Raw genomic sequence first — 25,101 nt, 5'->3', positions numbered from 1 at the left:
ACCGCGCAGTGCCTGCCATGTAGTGCATGGCAATGCACAACATGGCACTTTAACATTGAGGCGGGTGCTGCAGCCAGCAGCACCCGCTGCAATGTTAAAATCCAAGATGCGACCGCCACGGTGGTGGTTGCATCATGATTGGGGTGGCGGGACTGCTGCATGGCAGACGGGCGGTCCCGTTACCGCTAGGGTGGCGGGCGGGCTAAAGTCTGCCCGCCATCCTAATCACCCCCTAAGTGTTGTAGGGTGCTGCAGGGAGTGCAGCAGCCCCCAGACAGAATTATTAGAGTTCAACCCTACCTTTCTGAGAAGGATTAACCATCTACAAATCCTTGAGGGGTAGAGAGGGATATTCCATCCAGCATCTGCCCACCCGTTATCAACTAAATAAAACAAAGATTGTAAACCAGCCTATATTATGGTCCTGAACTCATCCTGGTCATCAAAGGCAGCCTCTATTAGCAGGTCCTGATGAAATTCCATTGATCCTCTTAGGGACAGATTAGGCGTAAACATGTCTTCCTTTGTTATAATGATCAAGGAACCATAATTGTTCCTGTGATCTGTCGTGTGTGTTTAACCTTTGAGAGAGACCCAAGAATAAAATTAGGATTAAGGAGAGCTTTATTCAATTTTAACAGTACAATACCAATCTACATTTAAGATTCATAACCCACCTAAACTGATGTTCCTGGCCTAGAGGCAAACTGAAAGATTTTCTGCAAAGTGCCCCATTGAGGGGTCCATTGGGCATTGCAGAGCCGCCCAACGAGCAGCACAGCCTGATGATGAAGCATGCCTCCATTGGTAGATGAGAGATTGTGCTCCTAATAAGAGCTACCTTTGATTAGGTTGTGATCCTAATAGGAGCTGCCTTGGATGACCGGGACAAGTCTAGGACCATAATAGAGGCTGGTTTCTCGTCGTAGTTACAGAACAGCACGCCTTTTTGATTGATGAGGTTTCAACCATCATCAAGCATTCCCAGAGCTGGGTCTTTATTCTCTTCAGCTTGGGAGTGTAGGGACTCATAGTGGTTGGTCCTGTGGCCTAATTGTGTGGCCTGAAGGAGTAAATGAAAGACTCAGACACATGCTTTTTTGATTTGCATTGCTTTATTCAAAATAGTTTCTTAACAATGATTGTTAGTGAACATTGCAATCCTTTTCTTATTAATGATCAATGTCTTTGAATGCTGTTGGTTTTAATGTTGTACCATGACATGTAGTTACCTCTTAACAAAGCCAACAGGCTTGCCTTACATAGGTAGTCACTCGTTGACAAAGCCAATTCGATTGCCCTATATATTAATGCGGTGAGCCCTTGACAAAGCCAATAGGCCTGTTTTATTTAAAATGACACCCCCTATATTGTGATGATCTGCCTGATATTGATGGGAGGGTACTGTGATTTTTGGGTTCATGATCCACTAGTGGTCAAATGTGATTTAAGAATGTCTCCAAATGGATTTCCATCTGCCCCATGTATATATTTGTAAATTAATGCATAGTATTTAGTAGTATGTGTGTAATAAATATAGTTTTTCTTTTTCAAAGAAAAATCACTGACTAGAGAATTATTTATTGAGTGTTGTTGCAAGCAGATGGAGATTGCTAGCACACACCATCCCCCCTGAATAGGCATTGGACTGCTCTGCTTCACTACCCAGAGAGAGTCAATTGGGTACTTGGTTCCCAGTTAGGCGACAATTATGGACCTATTAATTTCTCATGCCTCACATCTTGCAGAATAATACCTCAATATGTTACCACTCTGTAATGTTCTTCTACGTGACAACCATATATCAATATATCATACTTACGTACTTTTATCCCATCAATACCTTTTACCATGTCTTCCTTTGCTCTTTGGAAAACTGATATCAATCTCATTGTCATTTTTAGAAACCTGTACATTTCATAAAGATTGCAATGGTCGTTAAGTTTCTACAGTTTTCATGAAGTCAAACTTCATGTTATGCTGAGGCTTACCATCGCTATTATTTCACATATGTTTGGAAGTGGAAATTTGCCTACTACTACACTAAGTAAAGTTGCTCAAATCAATGCTTAGTCTTACATCACCTTCCTGTTTGTTGACCACTATTACAGCGGCCAACTGTTCTGTTGCTAATTCTTCTTCTTCAATTATGCCTGCCTTTTCTAATCTTTCTTAATATCTTTCTACTGTGTCTCTTACTGCAAAGGGTACATTTATTACTTTTTGCTAATCTTCTGCTGGGCATCATGCTTTAATTTTATCTTGTGAACGTCTGCTTGCAGATAACATAGCCAATCCCTTAACACTTCTGCAAATGGAATTCTTTCTCAAACTGCAACTTCTTTTCACTTTCAGTAATTACTCTACATACTTCTGTTATGTCTTTCAATAGAATTAGTGGACTTGAATTTGGATTGAACAACACACCTAAATCTTATTCATGCAAGCAATTTATGAAACAATCAACTTTCAATTAAAAAATATAATTTTGTTTTGCTGTATTGCTCCCTTTTTTTTTACTCCGTTTTCTATTGAAAATACTTAAGACGTTTATTGGTTCAATACCTGTCACCCTGATGGTATTGTACATTATCCTTAATATCTTTTCCATATTTCTATGGATATTAAGGTTAACCTTGCCTACTTGGTCTAAAGCCCTCGAAAAGCATGTGAATAATCAACTCACATTGTATACCGAACATTATGGATTGTTCCACCCTTCTCCATCGGGCTTTACAGCTGGCCATTCTACAGAGTCTCCCCTTTTGGCTGTTACAGAGCATCTAAAGCAACAATTGGATAATGGCAGTACCGCTGCACTGATTTTGTTAGATCTCAGTGAAGCATTTGATACAGTGGACCACAATATTTGGCTGCAGAGGCTAGAGGCCGCTGGGGTTCAAGGCTTGGATCTGGCTTGGCTGAACTCCTTTGCTCAGGATTTCAAGTTCATTCCTGTCAGCACTGGTCCAAGTTTCCTCTTTAGCGTCCAGGGTTCCTCAGGACTCTAATTTCAGACTTCTCCTCTTCAATCTGTACGTAAGACCACTTGCAGACTTGGTTGAAAAACATGACCTAACACTCTTATCCTATGCTAATGACACCCAGACCGTTGTCTCCCTCCCTGTCTTCCCATGATAACACAAGCTCAAGGACACTGACCAGCTATCTCACTCAAATCTGCTCCTGGATGAACTCCAATTTTCTGAAGTTACATGGAGACAAGACTGAGGTGCTGGTGCTGGGAAACTGTCCTCATTTGTGGGGCCTGCACCAATGGCCTGAGGTAACGAGCACCCTACCTGTCTCAGTAGTCAAAAGTCTTGGTGTTTGGCTGGAGAGTAGTCTCTCTATGAATCATAAGATCTTTAAGGTGTCCAGCTCCTGCTTCTGCAATTGAGATGGCTCAAAAATATCTTAGGGTATCTTCCATTTTCTGTCCAAGAAACTGTCATTCAGATCTTGGGAATCTGAAGGCTAGATTACGGAAATATCCTGTATCTCGGAGCCACAAAGAATCTGCTTAGATGATTCTAATTAGTGCAGGATGCAGCGGCTAGACTTTTTCTGCATCCCCCCAAGTTTTAGTTCACTGTTAGCCTGCTTTGCGAACTGCAATGGCTCCCCTTTGAATGTTGCATCCAATTCAAGGCATTGTGTTATGTACACAAATGTCTCTCGTATTCTGCACTCTCTGACTTAAGATTTTTGGTGCTGCCATATGTCCCTAGTTGCTCCCTATGATCATGCAACTCAGATCTTGCAGTTGTTCCTAGAGTTAAGAGAGCCAGACAGGGAGGTTGGGCCTTCTTTTTCTTAGGCCCAAAATTATGGAATTCTCTCCTGACTGAGCTGAGATATGTTGTTCACTCTTCGCCTTCCATAGGAAACTTAGTACCTGGCTCTTCTAAACCTGGCCACCTTTAGCAGCCTTGTCTTGGCTCCTGGTACATTACAGTAGCGTAGCACTAGAAAACCCCTGGCTGGGTAGTCAATTTGTGTGCAAGTCGGTAAAATAATAATAATAATGTAAGAACAAGATTTATTGTTTGTGATGGGTGACTGTCAACCTCAAGGAATAATAACACTCCAAGTCAGGGTGAATTCTCAAAGTCCCGAAATTAACCTGTGATCAATCCTCTGCGAGATATGGCCCTTAATTAGCAGGATTAATGTAGGGCAATGCGTAAAATATCGATCCAGTGCCAAAACAGTAATAATGTCAAAACACCAAGCAATAAAAATCACAAACTGAATTCTAAAAATAGAGTAAAATGGAATAAACAATTTAGTACCAAAATGACAAAAAGTCAATTTAGGGAACACGATTTAAGTGAACATAGCTTCAAAAAGTTGAAGTGGCAATCATATTTTATGGAAATGATAGATTGGGAATTAGGTGATATTGGAAGCCAACCCTGATGGAGCCCTGGTCGGATACAACTTGTGGAATGGTCCCGATGCATGTTTGGAAGTCAAAAAGTTCAAAAAGGGTTCTAAGTCCCAAAGCTGAAAGGGACTTTGTCACTTTTCTGAAGTAAAGTGTTGACATTTATTCTAATTCCCAATGCAAAAAAGGATTTTGTCACTTTTTTTAGAAGAAAAATCCTGCTGAAATTGTAGCCTTCACCGTGCATGGAACTGAAGGATGAATACTTGAAGCAGGTTGGTCTAGCTAGAGCTATGGTGTTTTGTAGATTTGTCGCTGAAAATGTTCCAAAATTCCCAACACAGAATGGGACTTATTTGGGAGCAATTTGGAGCCTTGAGCAGGACAAAGCTTGTTGCACTGCCACTATAGTAGATAGCACGATAGGTGCTGCAGTAAATAAGCAACTTTAGCTTCCAGGACCTGCGTGCATTTCTCTACAACCTATACTAGGGATGTACAGGCAAGTTAAATGTGACAATCAGGAATAAGCCAATTTAATCATGTTCAAAGGTGGAGAACAGGCACTTTACTCTTAGTTAGCAGGGGTAAAGTGCACAGAGTCATAAAGCCAGCAAAATAGTGTCCAGAAAAAGGTGAAATATCTGGCGTTACCATGCAGAAAAGGCAGATTTTCACGCATACTGTATCCTAACTTTGTTCTCAGTTCTCATTGACTAAAACCTTACTTGGTAATAGATCATCATGCATCCAGAGTTAGTCTCTCATTGTTTTTCATTGCTACATACCAACATAAATTGATCTCTTATTCTTTCTTCCACTGTAGCCTCAAATTGACATGTAGCTGTGAGCTTTCTTAATTCTATCACATACTGGTTATTTATTTGTACTCTTTTACTACAATGGAATCTTTCCAGTATTGCGCGGCCCATTGGTAGATGCTTACGTCAGTTTTGACAGACCATCAAGGACTATACTAATAGCAGATAAGACTGCTATGTCATTCAAGCGTTTTAAATTTGGCTCATATGAAAAGTACCTTTGCATGCGACATTAGCAGAGCATTCTAGTCTTTGTCAATCGTTTAAATATTGTCTAAAGAGCTTATGTAAAAATGTATATGCCACGTCAGCCATCACTTTGAAAGGTGAATATTTCCTTCAAAGAAAAACACCAAGCTGTGTTCCTGATTATGAGTTGCAAGGTACAAATTCCACAAATTGTCATTCTATAACCTTGCCAGTACCGTGGAATTATGAGTTAATCTCCCCAAAAAGGGCAATACATGAGAGTTGTTGCAGCCTAATCCTCATACCATTTTTCTGCTAGAATTACTATCCACTAAAATTGTTTCCGGTGTTCTAGCACTAGGGAAAACGAGGTGCAGGAACACTAGGCAAGATGTGATCCGGCGGAGCTGCATCCTACCTGCAGATACCTCTCTGTCTGACACATAATCACGCCCTAAGTTTGGAATGCTGAGCCTTCACCGAAATAAAATAGGAAAAGCTTCCTAATCGTTCCTAAAATGAAGTCAAATGAAAAAAAAAAATAAGAAACAATGAAATTGAACTATTGAAATATGAGAGGCGATTGTGGTGATCCTTCCATTTCTTCTGCCACTAGTGCAGATGAAAAGGGAGGGGAATGCAAAAATACAAATACAAAATGAAGAGACGGTAAGGAGGTTAGATAAAAGGTAGCAGAGGGAAGTGACTGTAGATGGTAAGGAAAAAGTTTAATGTGGTTTTTAATGGCATAAGCAGTGTGTTGGAGGCAGTAGCTGCACAGGGAAGATGAGGACATTTTAAAATTGTCCGTAACTATCAATTAATATACATTTTTAATCATCTTGACCAAAAAGAGTTTCTGTATCAAATCTATTTTCATTATGAAAGCTATGATCATCTCCAAGCGCTTACAAGAAGTTACTCCATCCTCAGTTATTTCTATTATTAATTGACATATAAATCTGTTATAATAACGTCACCAGGAAGAACAGTTGTTCAATTTTTGTGAGCTATCAATTTTCTCAGAGTAATTCAGTTCTTTCAGTAAAAACATTTACCAAACACCTAAATTCTATTTCCCCCTCAGTCATCTGAGCTTCAGTTTAATAAATTAACGAAGGAAAAAGTCCTTCTCTTACTCCTTTTCTATCTTTGCACTGGAAACAGTTGCCTCCAGTTTTTCTTTATAATGGATCTCCACTGTCTCTGTCTTGTTTTGCCCAACAGAGTACCCTTTTGGATATGTAATAATAAACTTGGTCATGTGAGTCATTGTTTATACACATACTGGCCAAAGCCTGAATACCCCGCTATTGTAAATCAAAGTTCTCTCACTATGTGCAATCAGATCCCTGTTATTCATATTTCATATCACAGATTTAACAAATAATTAACTATTCTCCACTGGTGAAGCTGATCTTGTCCTTACTCCTCAGTGTTGATTTGCTCATAAGTGTCAAGTACTTTAATGACTATATCTTAAACCACGCTAAGCATCCGGCATGATCTTTGTGACCAGCACTTCAAAGGTTATGGAATTAAGACGTTCTCCTACCAGGAGACCAGGATAAGAGAACAGGGCTTATTGGAACAGCCAGCAGGTGCAGTAGCACCGGGGAACATACCCACGAGGGGCCCCTAAACCCTGATAATTCCTATATTTTACTACCCCATAGCAGCCAGAGAATGCATTTTCCTTGTTTTCACCAGGGCTCCATAGCATCCTTCCTATCCTACCTGTGGTGGCAGGGGATGCTTCCAGCTTTCTGAACACTAAAAACAATAAGGGATAGTGTTTTTCTAATTAGCGAAAGTTCCATTTGAATACTGAAATAGCTAGTAGAGCCATCAATCCGACCCGAAAACTTCTCGTATAGTGCCAAAGATTGAACCACTTCCTCGGACTTTCTTACAGGCACGACAGGACTATACTTCAAGCTTTCATCTTAGGAGTACTGGGCAGTAATAAGAAGACTTCCAGTGTCAGAAGCTGATCTGAGTAGGAAGGAGGCTCAAACAATGCCACCATCTTCCTGCAAGGTTGGCACTTTCTAGATTGTTTGGCTGTTGAAATTCCTCTATGTGTAAGAGGTGAAAAGTCCACTCAGTCAAAGCTGTATTATTTTCCGCTTACAGACCCTACTCAGTGCCTAGAAGTCTAACGTCTGTGAAGCCATACTACTGGGTTTGATCTGCCTTAGATATAGCCTCTCACAAGCACCAGGAGAGTGAACAGCGCCAATGCAAAGTGGCAGTAGTGTGCCAAGGGTCTGTCTACAAGACCCTACAAGAGGGTGTGCTGCAGGACCTACCCAAAGGCTGCTTTAGTATGATTACTCAATATGTTTCCGGCATATCTTGGCACTGGGGCCAAAGGGCACCACTGGTAAAGTGGCTAATTCACAACTTCCTTCAAATAATAAGCTTGACTTTTATCTATCAAAATGCAAAAGGCGCATGTGCATGATTATCAAATTTTGAAAAATTGAAAATGCATGAGCAGGAGAAGGATTTATGTGAGTAGAGTTTAAACTGATGGGATACCCTATGCACAGGTATTTCTGAATTAGGGTTAGGCTAGTGGGTATTCCCAGAAGAAAGACCATGAAAATCCAATGCAAATATGTGAGAATTCACACAACTGTAACTTTAGTGTTGGAATGCTTTCCCTACATTGATCAGTACATTTTCCAGGCTTCTGACGGTTACAAATAAAAGTTCTTCGGGAGGGGAGGGAATTCATTACACAGTCGTTTAATGTAAAACGTTTGACACTAAGGCATGTGCATATAAATGTTCAGTGTGCACACTGGCAAGATATGCACACATATGAGGAATTCCCGCAGCCACACAGGAAATGCACCCGAATATGGGGGAAGATTTTCAGCACCCTGTATCTAGTCACCCTGCAATGCATACGCCCTTTAGCATGCAAAGGACCCAGATATGTGGTTACTACATCAGAGGTTATGTTAGATATGTCTAAACAGCAGTGTTCACCAACAAAGTGGCATTTTGGTGCTAACAAATAGACACCTTGGCAGATACATGAGCACCCCTAATTTTGAGAGAAAAGTGTTTGAAAGGATCAACTAAAGGTTGCGTGATTGTCCTTATTACTTATCTTAAGACAGCTTCAGTATCATGAAGGGTCACCTTTATAGAGAAGTCTAGACTGCCACGGCCACTTTTCCTAAATCTATGGACTGACAACAGCGCTGATTGACACATCATGATGAGCTAATGGGATTATACCATCTAAAATATTTAAAAATGAACTCTTGGAATTTCCTATGCCATGGGTATGCTAAATATTTAGCCAACTCTTGAGATTTTTCATTGCTCTGCAAAACTTTGAGCCCTTTACCTTTCCTAACCCCTTGACACCCCACTGCTCACCTCACTTTTGTTCATGTGAATCTCTCCACCTTGGACCCTAAACAGCTCCCCTATATTCACCAACACCCACCGACCATGCCATCAAACTGGGAATCATCCTGAAAAACAATGTGAACGTGGCAGCACAAGTCAACACAATGAGTTCCTCTTGCTACTGCATCCTACAAATGCTACGAAAGATCTTCAAATGGCTACACAAAACACCAGATATTTTATAATTATTTATTTTTAGTTTTAGAATTTTCTATAGCGCGAACCAGACCCAAGGTAGGGTATCAGAGCGCTTTACAGAAAGAGCAAGGTGAGAACAATTAGTGAAAGACAAAAGTGACATAGCATAAAAGTAACAGCATATAGGAAATGGGTATGGATGGATAGCAGCATATATACTGTTACACAAGCATTCTTCACAAGCAGATTCGAATACGGCATTGCATTCTATGCCAGGATTTCTTAACAGCTCATAAACAGACTGCAGATCTTCCAGAATGCTGTTGCAATAATCATCCCTAACCTCCCACCAACATCTCACCACACCTCAGAAAACTCCAATGGCACCCCATTCACAAACACTGCAGCCAATTCAAACTCCTCATGCACACATACTAAGCATTGCACAACATGGTACCAGCATACCTGAACAGTCGAATACTCTGTCACTAGCTTGCCTGGCACCTACGCCCTACATCACTCTCAGTAGCTCACACACCACTCATTCACAAAAGTAAAAAAGGAGATCTCTAATTTCTTACATTGTACCCAAAACCTGGAAGGACCTTCCACAACATATCAGAGCCTATTCCTCATTTCTGGAATTCTGCAAGAAGCTGAAGACCTGGCTCTTCTACTAAGTATGCAGGGCCACACACCTACCCACCTGCTCAAGCACCTGGATACCCTCTTGGGTGATTAGCGCGCTATACAAATCTGCATAGCATAATATAACATGGGTGATTCAGGATGAATCAAAAACGTAGTAATTTTCTCAAATTTATAGACATAGTTGTGGAAATCGACACTTATGTCAACAGTGCCCAGATAGTTCTTTGTCAGCAGTGTGTGCGGCATTTGGGTTAGTGGATGGAGAAATGTGATTTGCACTGAAAATACATTCATACACAAATGAGCACTGGGCATGATTGCAGATATTATTCTTTCAAGTGCATATGTTAAACAATAACCAGGTTACCAATAACAACGCTTTAACCGCAAGTGCTTGCTGTCATAAAAAGTTTCTTGAACTGTTAAAGCATGTCTAAGCTTGGAAAGCAACTCTGACGATAATTCAAAGTCAAATGAACAATGTTCACCTACCAACAATTTTGATGTTGTTATTTTCGTCTAGAAGGAAATTTTCGATTTTCAGGTCCCTAAACATATCAAAGAAAGAAAGCAAAACTGTGATTTAATAGCTCTGTTATTTTATGTCAGTTACATCCATTAAGGGTACATAATGCAGCTTTAAAAAATGTGTTTTCTCCATCTCGGCACTTTTAATTCTGGATTTAATTCATACATGTGCAATGGGAGCAAAGAGAAAACAAATAAAGATACAACATAATGATATCTGCTACTTCTCATAAAAATTAAACACAGATTCACCATATGTTTCCCTCTCCTAAATTGCATTTCTATTTGGAAAACACTTTGTAAAGAAGCACTCCCAAATCATCCATTTATTCAAATGGTCTTTCTTTCATTTCTCCAGCTTCCAAAATAATTATTGCAACACTCCATGAAAAGCAACCTTTTTGTACCTAATGATGAAGATAATGATTAAAATGTAAAGTGTTGATATATATAGTTTATACCTACCGTTTTAAGAAGTCTTTCAGCACTATGGAACAGTGATTCTAAATAATACAAGTTTTGGAAAAGCCAATGTGTCTCGACTTTAAATAGACAAGGTATTGTCTTTGTCACTTCTTTTTTAGACCTGCACGGAGACGCATGCTTCTAGACGGCAATCTTGGAATGGGTTTATATTATCGGAAACCCATTCCAAGTTGGCCGCCAAGTGTCATGATGCTGACACATGCACTCTGCATGACCCACCCGTTCGCAGTGGTCTGCATACATCTTAACACATGCATGGTGATGCATGCATCAGAACTCTTGTGCGCATACGTGATGATACATGTGTTTGCTTGGATCATGTCGTGGTTAGGTGCATATTTCTGTAGGTTTTGTGACGCAGAACTTGAGTAGGATTTTTAAAGCCAAACAAGGCCACCTTGCTTGGACCTGAGTGGCTTGATAAATTCAGAGTTATGGAGCACAAATCACTGTGTTGTGTTACTCTGCCCTGGGGAGGCGTTCCATGGGTGAAGCGTGTGTCTTCCCACGCATCCAGTCATGGATTCTGAAGCATTCCCAGTTTTACCAATATTGGTGGAGCTGGGAATGTGTCAGAATGCTATGCCTTCCAGGTGAGGCTTAACAAGTAGAAATATCTGTATTTCTCCTCGTTACTTCCTCTTTGTATGTATGCTGCATTCTACAGCACACATAGGAAGAAGAAAATGCCCCAGGCGGTTGTTTTTGTGCACAAAGGTGTCCCTTCCCGCACAAAAACATTCCTGCTTACAACACAGGCACCCTTGCACCATGGTGCAAAGGTGCCTGCATTGGCAATAGGCAGCAGATTGTGGGCCAGTGCTGGAAAAGAACAGGAATGCACAGTATATTGTTAAATACAGTGCATTCCTGCCCTTTCCCTATCACACAGCGCAGTAAGGTGACATTTTAAGAAAGGAGTGAAAGGAGTGACCGGCAAAGAGGCAACTGCACAGGGTCTGCATTCTTCTAGGACCCCTCTAGTAAAGTGATCAGGACAACCAGAAGTCCCACCATAGCAACTCATGTAAAAACTAAGTCCTCTGTTACTAGTTCAGTTCTTTCTACCTCACCTCATCCTTTCTCTACCTCAGCTCTTTCTTCTACTGCACCTTTCTTGAACATGACTGTTTTTCTTACCCCCACAGTGATTGCTTTATCTCCTCACTTGTGTCCATCTCTTTCAATCTCCTCTGCCTTCCTCTACCTCTATCTCTCTACCTGTCTCTACCCCACCACTCACTCTCTATCTTTCTTACTCTTTTTCTCCCTATCACTTGCTCTGTAATCTCTCACGGTGTACCTGACTTCACCCCTCTTTACCTCTCTCTCTCCTCCTCTGTCTGCATCCCTTCAACTTACTGTTTACCACACCTCCATCTGTCTACTTTGCTTCATTCTCCCCCATGTGTCTTTTTCTATCTTGCCTTTCTATATTTCACTGCTCTCTATGCCTTCCAATCCTGTTGTAACTCATCTCTTTTTCACTACTCCCTCACTAAATATACTTCACTTAATTTAGCAAATGTACTTGTTTGATTATCCCCGTCTCTCTGATTCTTCTAAGTCACATTCTCTAACACACTCCACCTCTGTCTCGATCTCACCTATCTTTTTCTTTCATACCTCTCCGCTTGCTCCACTTCACCTTAACCTCTCTCTCTACATTTCTTCACCTATCCAGTACCTATATCTTCTTTCATACAATCAGCTCTCTTTTACTCACCTATCTATACTCCACCTCCTTTTACCTCTCTTCCAAACTCACCTCTTTCTACAATTCTGTGTGCCTATCTTTACATCTCTAGCTCTATACCTTCCATCTCTACCACTGTTTCTCTACTCTGCTACTATGCTTCCATCTCACCTCCCTGTATTTATAGTGTGCCTACACTGCCTTTTTCTCAACCTCATCTCTATCTTTCTCTCACTTCTCACATCTCAATCTCTTTCCCTCTCTCTAAACCTTACCTTTCATCTCTCTTTTTACTTCACTGCCAAGCGATTTCTTTCAGGAGCCTCAGCACAGATAATGGTTACAGGGATGAAAATATGATAAGCAGAGTCTTTTACTGCTGATGTCTTGTGGCTTCACCTTACTATTGATCCCAAACCTGAGCACCAAGGGGCATATTTACAAGGGCAATGCACCACTGGAGCAACACTTTTTAGGACGCCACAGTGGCGCAATGCCCTGCTCCTTATTTACAAAGCGTTGCTAAGCCACTTCACGTGGCTTAACGCTGCTTTGTAAATACTTTTATGTGTCCCGTCCTCCACATAAACAGTCATCCCTGCAATGCAGGAACTCTTGCACCAAGGATGTCTGTGTTGGCGCTAGACAGCTTTTTTTAGCACCATCGTAAGGGAAAACACAGGGGTACACCGTATTCCTTCTAAATGCAGTGCACCCATATGTTTTTTAAATGACACAGTGCAACACAGTTAAATTGCTTGCAGTGCCGCTTTGCACCATTTCTTTGTAAATATACCCCCAAGAATACAGCTTTAGCAGTTGACGCTCAGGGCAGCGATGTCAAGCAATCCAAGACTTATTCATGGTGGTTGTTTGGGGTAGAGACACAGCACTCAATGTGCATCAAGCATAAATCATTAACCCACTGTCCAGCCAGTTCTTTAGTCTAGAAGAATAAAGTACTGTAATACTACACACACAATACAATGATATTGTGCATAACTAAAAGAGGGATTTAGAAAAGGTACTACCGGGAAACAGTACCCTGACTCTGACAGCATTGGCCCTTGCCATTATATGGGATATCAGTGAGCCTTTAGGTAGAGTTTCCTGTGATGGTCTGTTTCTGATTCTTTAGTCTTGCTGGTCCATTTATGTAGCCCCTCACTTCGGAGTTTGAGGGTTCAGGTCTTGGTCTTTGGGTCTGCTATCTAAAGTCAGTATGCTATAGAGGCCTTGGTGTTTTACGGCACTTTGACTGTTTCAGTAAATACTGCGGTGGTGGCTGGGCCATCTGCTGAGCTGCTCTGGCCCCTGCTCTCCTGGATATGACTGCTGCGATAGCTTCCTTTCAGGCTCGGGAGGGGGCAACCCCTGCTTAAACTTCCTAGGTTGGAGTCTTCCACGGAGGGGTGGGTCGTTTTATGCGGTGCCCTGATATTTTCCTGCATTTGCATTGGGCTAACTTCTTTTGTGATTGCTTTTTTCAGTCTGTTTGATGGATTTCCTCAAGTACTGCCTTCCAGCTAAGTGATTAAGGGGCTGGCTCAGGTAGCAGTGGCTCGCTCCATCCCAATACTGGTAGTCTGACTCCTCTGCAGGGCTTGGAAGCGGGGATTTTGGACCGTGCATGGCTTCGGTTATGGGAAGTCACATTGGCTCGACTGAGTGCAAGGTCTGGTTCCAGGCTAATTCTTGTCTTCTCTGCTTGTCAGTTTTCAGGTGGTGGGTGAGTCCTACTCTATATTGCTGAGTGACATGGTGTGGCAGAGTGGGCTAAAGAACGGTGATGGATCAAACCCAGATCTGTTGACTGGGTGTGAGTGTTTGATTGGTTCTGATGCTCCGTCCATCACCACCCCCTATTGTACCGCTTTGTTCGCCATAAGTTGGCAGGGTATGCTCAGACATGAGTCCCTTGCTCACTTTGCCACTGGATTCAAGCAAGCCTGGCTGAAGACGGCTGAAATGCCAGAAACCGGTCCTAGGAAGCTTGTTTCCGGTCCAGGGAAGGCATGGCTTGGCAGTTCGGGCTGGACTGTTCCCATGAGGCACAGGGTCAGACTGATTTGCATATGGCCATGTCTGTACTGGGGTGGCAGAGTGGGCTAAAGAACGGTGATGGATCAAACCCAGATCTGTTGACTGGGTGTGAGTGTTTGATTGGTTCTGATGCTCCGTCCATCACCACCCCCTCTTGTACCGCTTTGTTCGCCATAAGTTGGCAGGGTATGCTCAGACGTGAGTCCCTTGCTCACTTTGCCACTGGATTCAAGCAAGCCTGTCTGACGACGGCTGAAATGCCAGAAACTGGTCCTAGGAAGCTTGTTTCCGGTCCAGGGAAGGCATGGCTTGGCAGTTCGGGCTGGACTGTTCCCATGAGGCACAGGGTCAGACTGATTTGCATATGGCCATGTCTGAACTGGGGTGGCAGAGTGGGCTAAAGAACGGTGATGGATCAAACCCAGATCTGTTGACTGGGTGTGAGTGTGTATGATTGGTTCTGATGCTCCGTCCATCACCACCCCCTCTTGTACCGCTTTGTTCGCCATAAGTTGGCAGGGTATGCTCAGACGTGAGTCCCTTGCTCACTTTGCCACTGGATTCAAGCAAGCCTGGCTGAAGACGGCTGAAATGCCAGAAGCCGGTCCTAGGAAGCTTGTTTCCGGTCCAGGGAAGGCATGGCTTGGCAGTTCGGGCTGGACTGTTCCCATGAGGCACAGGGTCAGACTGATTTGCATATGGCCATGTCTGAACTGGGGTGGCAGAGTGGGCTAAAGAACGGTGATGGATCAAACCCAGATCTGTTGACTGGGTGTGAGTGTGTATGATTGGTTCTGATGCTCCGTCCATCACCACCCCCTCTTGTACCGCTTTGTTCGCCATAAGTTGGCAGGGTATGCTCAGACGTGAGTCCCTTGCTCACTTTGCCACTGGATTCAAGCAAGCCTGGCTGAAGACGGCTGTAATGCCAGAAACCGGTCCTAGGAAGCTTGTTTCCGGTCCAGGAAAGGCATGGCTTGGCAGTTCGGGCTGGACTGCTCCCATGAGGCACAGGGTCAGACTGATTTGCATATGGCCATGTCTGAACTGGGGTGGCAGAGTGGGCTAAAGAACGGTGATGGATCAAACCCAGATCTGTTGACTGAGTGTGAGTGTTTGATTGGTTCTGATGCTCCGTCCATCACCACCCCCTCTTGTACCGAGTGACATGGTGAGGCAGGTCTGCAAGGTTATTTGGGTGCAGGTTTGCCGTTCTCTTTTTCTGTCATGGAGGGGGCGCTTCCTTCTACGTGACGCCTTGCTGTAGTTTCCTCTGAATGAGGGGGGTCCTGGCCCTACAGTGCCTTGTGGGGAAGGGGCCCTTGCATGATCTGAAACTACTGCAGGTAATGTTTCAGGCAGTGGAAGCTGCTCTTGCTGCTGGTGTAGGAGCTCTGGCCCAAAATATACATAAGGTTTCCTGTCTGGTGGACACTTTCATGCTTCGATTCTATGGGTTCTTCTAGCCCAACTTTTAGTCCATTTGTCTTTTTTGTTTTTTCATTCTGAGGCAGGGGATGGTGATTTGCCTCTTGTATCGGTAGTGTGTGCCTGATTCTCTGCCCACACTTTACCTTTAATGGTCTCTAGAGTGGGCGGACATTGGTCGAACTTGTTTTCCTCTTTTTCTTTCTATTTTGGTATTTGCTGGAAAGTTTGGCAGACATATTTCCCTCTTTGGTGAAGGGTTGTCTCTCTGATGGCAGGTCGTGCTTCTGGCGTTTCCATGCCACCTCCTGGAGACTTTCCATGGTTGTTTGTCCCTGTTTTGTCCTGGTCCAGATGGTGTCAAGTGTGTTCCATCCTGATCTGTGCCCCGTGGGGTATTATTCAGTTTCTCCCTCCTCTGTCCTTATAGTTAGAGTAGTGGTTTTGGATGTCTCTCCCGCTGATTCGGCCTTCCTTCTAGGAGGCTGGATTCCTGAATTCCATCATTAAAATGGATACCTTCCTCCATGTCCTGGTTCCTCCTTCTCACCAGTAGTTTTTCTGTTTCATGGTCTAATGCATCCGCTCCCTGTTCCTGGTCCTGCCCTTTGGGCTGTCATTTGCAGATGGGTTGTTCTCCGTGCTTTTGGCTCAGTTGGTGAGAACTTTACTTTCTGAGGGTGTCCCCATCTTGTCTTTTCTGGTAGGCTAGTTGCCTTTTGTTCTTTTCCGAGCCCAGTAGGAGGGTCTCAGGGTGACGGCACTGTTGCTGGGGTGCAGCTTCTTGATCTTCTGGGCGGTGTCCTTAGTTCTGCTGTCCCTGGATCTCCTCTTCTTCGGGCCTACCTCAGATTGTACTTGGGGATGGTTCTGGTGTTGGAGATGCGTTAGATTCATCTCCATTTCCTTTGTCCTCTATCCTTCTTTGTCCCTTTGCATCAGCCAGGTCCTGGCTCAGTGTTCAGGGAGTGATGTTCTCTATCTCTTGTAGCATTGCACCCCGTGGTATCGGGTGTATGAGGCTCTGGTCCCAGTGTCTGCTTGGATCCACAGTGATCCCCGTGTGGTGGCTTGACCTCATTGATTTGGCCCAGGGTTTTTGTTGTTGGTTCCCCTTCCTGTGTAGGTTATTATGACCTATGCCTGGGGTAGAGTTGGGTTGCCATTCTAGGGGTTTCCGCAGTTCAGGGGTGGTGGTTTCAAATGGAGACGCTTCTGTGTTCCACTTGGACTGTATTGGGGTCTGTTCTGATGGCCATTTGTTTTTCTGTCCCCTGTGGTTGCGTGAGGCAGTGTGTGTTTGGGCGCACTACAGAGTTGTTCGCTCCTCTCTGATTCAGCAGGGTGGTATGTGCCTCTGTTTGTGTTTCTATTCTCTCATATTTTGTCTAGGGGCCAGATCCCATCTCTTGACTGTTTCTGCATTTTCTCCCCCAGGGTTGGTAAATGGGCTAGCTGTAGCCTGATGTTGGAGGTTTCTATCCTCTGTGACATTCTGTTTGGTCATGTGGATGTTCGCTCGATTCTTCTTCTGTACAGTCTCCTTTGGCTGACTCGCTTCCCAACGGAGCTGTCTGCACTCCTTTCCCAAATGTGGATACGCTGGCTCTTTCATGGTCCTGGGGTCTCCTTTCTTTCTTGTTTCTACTCTACCCCCTTGTGGCATAGGCACTTGCGGTGTTTCTGCTGCATGCCCCAGTTGTGACGAGACACCCTTGGTTACCCTGTCTTTTTCATTTGTCAGTAAGGCCCCATTGGGGTTGTCATTCCTTCTGTCACCATTTTGTTCGCCACTTCTTTCTCTGGACACTCTTCGCAGGTTGAGGCTTGAATTTTAGGTCTTGAGAGGCAGTCCCTCTTAGCGCTTGGGTGTTCTTTGATTGTGGCTGCTCTGCTTCCATGATTCCGGCGACCATCTTTCATTAAGGCTTATGGTTGCTATTGGTGGACTTTTTCCATTTGGTGTTGGGGCACAAGTTTCTCGTCTTCCTCTGGTGAGCTTCCAGCTATCTTGGCATTTCTTCAAGATGGTTCTGGCTGTCTCTGCTCTATGCAGCCTGTGGGCGGCTGTTCCGGGTCTCCATGGGGCTCACGTGTTGTTTGTTGCCTCTATGATGGCTCGCTTGCTGTGCTGTTGTTTACTGGGGCGTCCTGTTGTTCATTCCTCAGTGACTTTGTGGTTCTTGCCCCTGGTTCTGCTGGGTTTGCAGGGTGTTCTCTTTACACTTTTGGAGACTGCTGACTTTCCGTTGCTGTCGGCCACTGTTGTTTTTTCTGGTGTCTCTTTCTTCCTGGAGACTGGTGGGGAGATTGGGGCTCTGTTGTCCTCCACTCCTTTTCTTCAGATTTTGTCCTGGCAGGGTGGTCTGCTTCTTCTCCTTTCCTTTCTGCCTGCGGTGGTTTCCTCATTTCATTTGGATTCTGTTATTGTTTTTCCTGCCTTTTTCCCTTCCCCTGTATTTGGCGAGGAGGTTCGTTTACATTCTCTGGATCTCCACTGGGTTCTTTTGGAGTCTTCACATCACTCTGCTGCGTTTTACACATCAGATGCTTGTTTTTTCCCATGGTCTGACTTTGAGGGGTCTAGAGCCTTCTCTCTCTACCTTGTCCTGCTGGATTCTGCTAGTCATTTCTCAGTCTTATTTTTTGGCAGGCTGGCCTGTTTGTTCCTGGCAGATCTACTTGGTGTGTCTTCCTCTTGGGTGGCATTTAAAGGTGCTTCCATTTTTGACATTTGTTTCCCAGCCACTTTGGCTATGCCCCACACATTCCTGTCTCCTTGCCGTTTGCTCTTCGGTGGAGATGTGTCCTCTGCTTTTGGTGCTGTTGTCTGGAGTTCTGGGGGTTCTCCTGTGTGGGTGGTCCTTTGTTGCTTTACATTCACCTGTTTTGTTTTCTCATGGTGTGGTTTGTTTCAAAACTAGTGTTTGGCTTGGGTTCCTACTCATATATAAGGACTGTGAGAGCAAGACCGATGAGGAGGCGATGCCCGGTTTCTTACCAGTAATTTTCATTACTCCGAATCCATGTCTTCCTTGTCACAGTCCTAAGTTTCGACCTGCCTCTCCCAGTTGTTTCACTGATTTCTTTCTTGCTTTGTTATTTCAGGAAGTCTTTCACAGGAAGTGATGTATTTATAGTCGTAAATATGGGGGTCATCTTGGATTGGGAAGGAAAAATAAAGTTTGGTAATTAGGCTCTGCATCGATGGAGATAAACTCATACATAAGGACTGGTACGAAGAAGACATGGACTCGGAGTAATGAAAATTACCGGTAAGTAACTGGGCATTTCAGTACCTCATTAGGCAGGAAATGTGGTTGGGCAGGCGTCCTTTCCTGCAGGAGAATACTGGAAGGTGCTGGGGGGGGGTGGGAGGGAGTTTCTACCTATGCATTGTGCAGTTGAGTTGCAGGAAACCAGTAATCTCTTTACTACCCAAATATCTTAATTTCTTGATTTTTCACAACCATGCATGTGTAATTAAAACTTTGCACACTTGCACATTTTTTTCCCAGAATTTTTTTTTATATAGTATAAACTTGATGTAAAGGTATCAGAACACTTTACATGAGCACCAGTTGGGTTACAGACGGACACATGAATTGTTTCTTTGTTAGGCACGGGGAGATTGAGTGATTATCCCAGAATCACAGGATGTTGAGCGTCCCTGCCAAGACTTGAATGCGGTTGCCCAGCTTCGAGGTCGACAGCTCTAGCTGTTAGGCCACATCCTCTTCCTATTCTCTGTGGGTTTAGTTTGAAGCCAGAAACAGCAAAACAGAAGCACTCATTCCAGAGCCCTGTAAGTATTCTCTCTTTACACAAATGACCTGTCTAAACTGGAAAACACGCTTTGCTTTTATTTCCTATCCTTCTGCATATAGCTCATAAATTAAACACTCTTGTTTCAGTGAGTAAAACAAGAGAGACCTCGCTGAAAATGTGTGCTTGATAAGCGTATCCAACTGACCTATATGGATCTCTGCACACACATGAAGTGAAGCATTTTCCTGAGTGCACCAGAATTTTTAAGATCAAACACAACACGATAACATTTAATTTGTGCAGCAAAGAACTTTTTGGTACAGAGTTGAGAAATATGATTGCGTCAATAGGAATTTCCCTTCAGGATTTGTGACTTCAAATTACAATGCAAAGCTACAATTTACCTGTCTGAGAAAAAAGACTGGGTGGACGTGTGCGTATGCTATTCATCAGAATGCCTGGACCAATTTATTCAGTGTGTTTTCCCCATTCAGGGAGGTATGATGGGATGGGCTCAAATCTCCATCCATTTACTTCCTGCTTTGTTTTGGCTAATGGTGGGTGCGGTTGGAGAGTGATACTCCTGTGTAAGTTCCTGATGCCTTTCTAAGCAAGACGATTTACTCCCAGCGAATGAAGATTTTGAGATGCGACCTAATAGTACATATTTATGTTTTGGTTTTTAAAATGTAAATAAAAGGCATTGTCATTTACAAAGCCAATAGCTTTAACGCGCGTAAATGCGAGACCTATTGCATTGCAAATGCTTGTTTTTTTAGCTGCTGGGGAAGTTCATTTCTTTTGCTCTTCGTGAAACTTGCAAAGCGTTCTCAGTTATACGCCATGTGAAGGATTTTTTATGTAACAAGATCATTTCAGGATATTGAAACCAGCTAAGTCAGAAACTGTGAACATTTTTGGTCTGCGCAAGACTGCCGTGAACAGAGCTTTTCCATGCACAGGAAAGAGCTCAAAGTGTTCTCTGCAAAGTATAAGTAAGGCAACACCATTTTGTTAGTGTTTAATTCATAATTTTGACACAGATGAGGCAAAGAGAAAACGTTTGCAAACTTAGGAAGTTTTTATCATAGAAGAAAATGATATGCAAAAACCACACGCCCTGATTCCCACTGCACATGCACAGGCCTGATGCCCAAAGAGGTTGTTCGCAGCACAATGCTCGCTTTCTGGATTCGTGCATCCTCGCCCTTGGTGCTACGAGGGGTTCTCTAATCCTTCACAGCTCAGGGTCTGTTTGCAGTTAGGCCTGAAACTCTTGCCTCCTTAATATTAATGGGACGTGACCCCGTTTTACAGCGGACAGTGAACAGTAGGAAATGCTGAGACACATGCCAGCACTCACATTCGAAAGGTGCCAGCACAGGGGGCGCTCCTGATTACACTGTGAGAACGGATACTGCCAGACCCTCGGCAGCCGGGAACCCCTGCAAGCTTTGCAACCCTACAAGTGGGCACAAAGCATCTGCGCGTGCCATAGTGAGCTGCGAGTCAGAAGGAAAGGCCCTTTAACACGCACCTTTTACTTGCGACTTTTACTTGCGACTCATAAGAGTTCAAAGGCTATCTACTGCGATTCGTAATGACAAATTCATGTCCAAGGCACTTCTGCGCACTGCGGTTTAAGGTGCAGGTCACACATAGAACACATAGAACACATAGAACCCTAGTATAGTTTAGTGGGTTGAGCGCCTGCTGCAGAAAGCTGTATTACAGATCCCAAAACCCGCAGGGCCAAGTCAGGCGTTCATCCTCTCAAGGCTGATATAATGTTATTAGAGAACCCAGAGTATATTCAGTTTGGATTGTGTGCTACATAAATGGACAATAGTACCAAAACAATTACTTCAAACCAAAAAGGAGACTAAGGGCCCTATTAGGATGGCGGATGGACAATCGTCCGCCTGCCACCCTGGTGGTGCTGGGACCGCCCGCCAGTGGTGCGGCGGTCGCATTCACATCTCTGACATTGTGGCGGGCGGTGCTGTAGGCAGCACCCACCACAATGCCAAAGAGGCACATCATGCACCGAGCAGTGCCTGCCACCTTGGGCATGGCAACGCAGGGGGGTGACATAGGTACCCCCAAAGTTCAGCCCCGTCAGGGGGGGGCCCGCAACGGGCCCCGTGAAAAAAGACCATATGCCTTTCCATGGTGGCACCGCCACCATGGAAAGGCTGCCTATTACTGCCATCCTAATCTGGTGGACAGTGCCTTCTAGGCACTGCCACCATTTTAGGCTCCCTGGGCCATCCACCATGCAATCGGTTGCCACCGCTGGCCCTACGGTGGCGGTCCTTCCGCCATCCTAATAAGGCACTAAGTTACTCAAGAGCCTAAAGGTTCCATACAATCATGAAAACCCAAACCAGTCCCTTTTTGTGCCGTGAACTCCAGTAGAACACAGTCATTCTAGGCTCTCAGCTCTTATTTCCGATACCCCGATCAGTCATTTCGAAGGGCCTGGTGCAGCTGGCAGAACAAAGGATTTATTCTCAGTGCCCCGGGTGTGCATCATGACACCACCCGCCCCACGCGGGACCGGAGTCTGCAACAAGGTGTGTGCTAAATAAATTACCCGTCCTCTTGGCGGGCACAGGTGCCAAGGCACAGAAGGTACGGGCTGCTTTATGGGACAGAGTTCAGCTCAAGATGGGACCAGGCGTGACCTGCACAACACACGGCACTGTGAGGCCCACACTTGTATTTACGTATTACAGGGGTTTCTATAATGCGGACAACGCCCAGAGACAGAGTAAGAGCAGGTCATAGCCAGCACGGTCCTATAACACAGCATCCCTCAGCTCAATATCCACACTCTGCACATCACTTGCTTAATATCTCAATGCAGTAATGGGGGTAATCCATGGACACACATCTTCTGTTCAAGGACTTCCATTAGGACTCACCCAGCGAAGGCACACAGGAAGTCAGGGATAACAGCAGCCCCCACTGGCCTCATGCTTCAAGCATGCGCAGGACTTCAGATGACACGCCATTTCAAGCTTTGGCCTCTCTACAGAGGCTCACTTCTGGGCCTACTGTGAAGCTGGGACTGAAGGGAAAAAGGTAAAAGAGGGAACATGCATGACAGTGCAAACAAAGAGCACAGTAAAGAGTCCAGTCATGCTGTGGGGTGGAGAGGGAGGCTGTGTGGGACCCAGCAGCTGCACCTGTTCTCAGCATGGAGGGTGAGACGGCAGGTGGGTTGAGGCCTGAGTAAGAGCCGCACATCCTCTGTGATTAGGGTGGGTAGACCAGTTCCCGTGTTAGCACTGAGGTCCGTGTAACAAAGGTGCCATCCTTCCCCCCTCAGAGAGAAGGCACCCCAAGAGAGGGCAGAAAGGCTGAACCAGGCACTAGGACTAGCAGGAAGTGCTTGCACCCCACGCAGGGGTGATCCGACGCCTAGAACATTCCATCCCTACGTGCAGTTCGAGACCCCCTGCTTTCATTAAGGACTCGTCACTGCACCTCCTCAGAGATGCGCTCCCTCTGCAAGAGGTCCGTGCAGTCCGTTCATCCAGGACGCCGATGGTGGCGGGAGCGGCATCAAAAACACTTTTACCACCGATGGCATCACACGATTGGGCCCGGAAGAGCATCCCATTTTCTGTTCACAGGGAGAAGAAACGCAGACAGTAAACAGAAGAGGTCTCACATTTAGATGCGAGACCTATGACGGTATTGTCTGCGCATGGCATGCTCAATGTAAGCCGACAACGTCCTGCCTACAGGAGGAACTCATTAAAGTAAATAGTGCTCAGAGACTAAAGAAGAAGGCCCATGTAACATCCAAAGTAAAAGGGCCATTCGCCATGAGCGGTAACAAAAGGAGACAAGGCAGTAACAAGGCGGGACTAAAAAGCCTCATTATCAAACGGAAGCCCGAGGACAATGACACCCGCCAATCAAAAATATGGACGGAGAGTAGGCGAGGCTTACACACACATACTCAACTACTGCATGCCTCGTAAAGCGAACAGCGCATGCAAACTGCAACGCTAGGCTCGACCTAATTAGGTGTAAGAAGGGAGGCATAGAGTGTGGGATTTGTTTTCCTTTTTGATAGTAGAGTGCGTGGTGTGGCTGTGAAGAGTAAGGATATTAACCACAGTGTGTGAGAGGGATCAATGCTTGGCTGGGAGAAAGATATCTTGTCATATATAAGGATGAGGTCCATTTGCTTTCTCTTTTTTATTCGTAGGTGTAGAGTAATTGTTCAGTATGGGGTTGCCTAAGAGTAGTTGGGTAGTTCTGTAGAGGATGGTAAGATTTGGGTTGGAATCACCACGTAGAATGAGGGGATGGGTTCACATAGGTCAGTGACTTTGATGAGGACCTCAAAGAATGACTCAATGGCTTTTGATGGCTGCAGGTAGCTAGGATGTTTTCCTTGAAGGGGGACATTTTAAAGATATTATACATTTCAAAGGATGAATGTGTTTTGGTGGGTGTGGGAGCTGGAAGGTTTGTAATTGATTTGTTGCTCATGATGCTAAATTCCACGCCTTTGCAGTTGCTTATTGGTAAGTGAATGAAGTTAGTGTGTAGGGCTGGAGCGGCAATGTCTTTAAGGTCATTCCATGCCTCAGTGATTGAGTATGAATATTGAAATTTCAGTTATGAACCATGGGCCCGATTCACAAAAATAATCTGGGACAAAATCCTAACTTTACGACTTTTGGTATTCACAAATGGCATTCAGGAGTACTAAAGTTAGTATACCTAACTTTACTACTCCTAAATGCCCTTTATTCCTAACTTTACGACTTTCGGTATTCACAAAGGGCATTTAGGAGTAGTAAAGTTAGGAATCCTAACTTTACTACTTCTAAATGCCCTTTGTGAATACCGAAAGTCGTAAAGTTAGGATTTTGTCTCAGATTACTTTTGGGAATCAGGCCCTATGTTCCCTGTGAGCTGAATGTGGAAGCATGTGCGGCTGTCCTCCTCCCAGCACCCACGGTCCCTGTGGGAGAGAGCATTTTACTGAAAGCACCAAAGGACTGACTTCAGCAACACTAGCTGTGCCTTTAACCTGATGTGGTCAGGTGAGTTAGGCTCTTTTTTGGTGCGTGGTGATAGGGGCAAAGATGTTACAGGGAACGCCTAGCATCATACAGAGTACAGTTAGAGCACAGGTTTGGGCATCTCAGGGACAGTGGGGACAAGCTGCTTTTACTGACGCAGCATAGCCTGTTGCTTGGACATGCCCTTTTGATCTTGGAGGAGGGGACACTGGACTCTCAGCGGCAGTGTTGGTGGGTGCAGGGAGCTTTGTCCTACGCTGCCTGCACCATCTCTCGCCTCATTGGTGCTGTCCGTATTTCCGCAGTTGTTTTCCATCTTCTCACACTATCCCACAATTAGAGGGACATATAAAAGCATCGGTCTTTGTGTTCTGCAGATGGGCCATGGATTCACAACACCTTTCAGATACAGTGACAGACTCTACCAGAAACTCACACTGCCCCCAAAGCTCTCAATCATCCAGCAATGAACACCAATTC

General features: G+C 44.5%; 1 protein-coding gene across 1 annotated transcript in view; it reads right to left on the bottom strand.

Annotated features, from left to right (window-relative positions):
• LOC146817555 (uncharacterized) overlaps positions 1–25,101 on the bottom strand; it is a 414,447-nt gene that overhangs the window by 256,234 nt on the left and 133,112 nt on the right. Inside the window, exon 3 of the mRNA XM_085609212.1 lies at positions 10,114–10,169. Within this exon, the coding sequence (XP_085465338.1) occupies positions 10,114–10,169 (56 nt within the window). The remainder of the gene's footprint in view (positions 1–10,113; positions 10,170–25,101) is intronic.

Source organism: Triturus cristatus, chromosome 6 (genome assembly GCF_964204655.1).
Source record: "Triturus cristatus chromosome 6, aTriCri1.1, whole genome shotgun sequence".
Lineage (NCBI taxonomy): Eukaryota > Metazoa > Chordata > Amphibia > Caudata > Salamandridae > Triturus > Triturus cristatus.
This window is presented reverse-complemented; position numbering and strand designations above follow the sequence as displayed.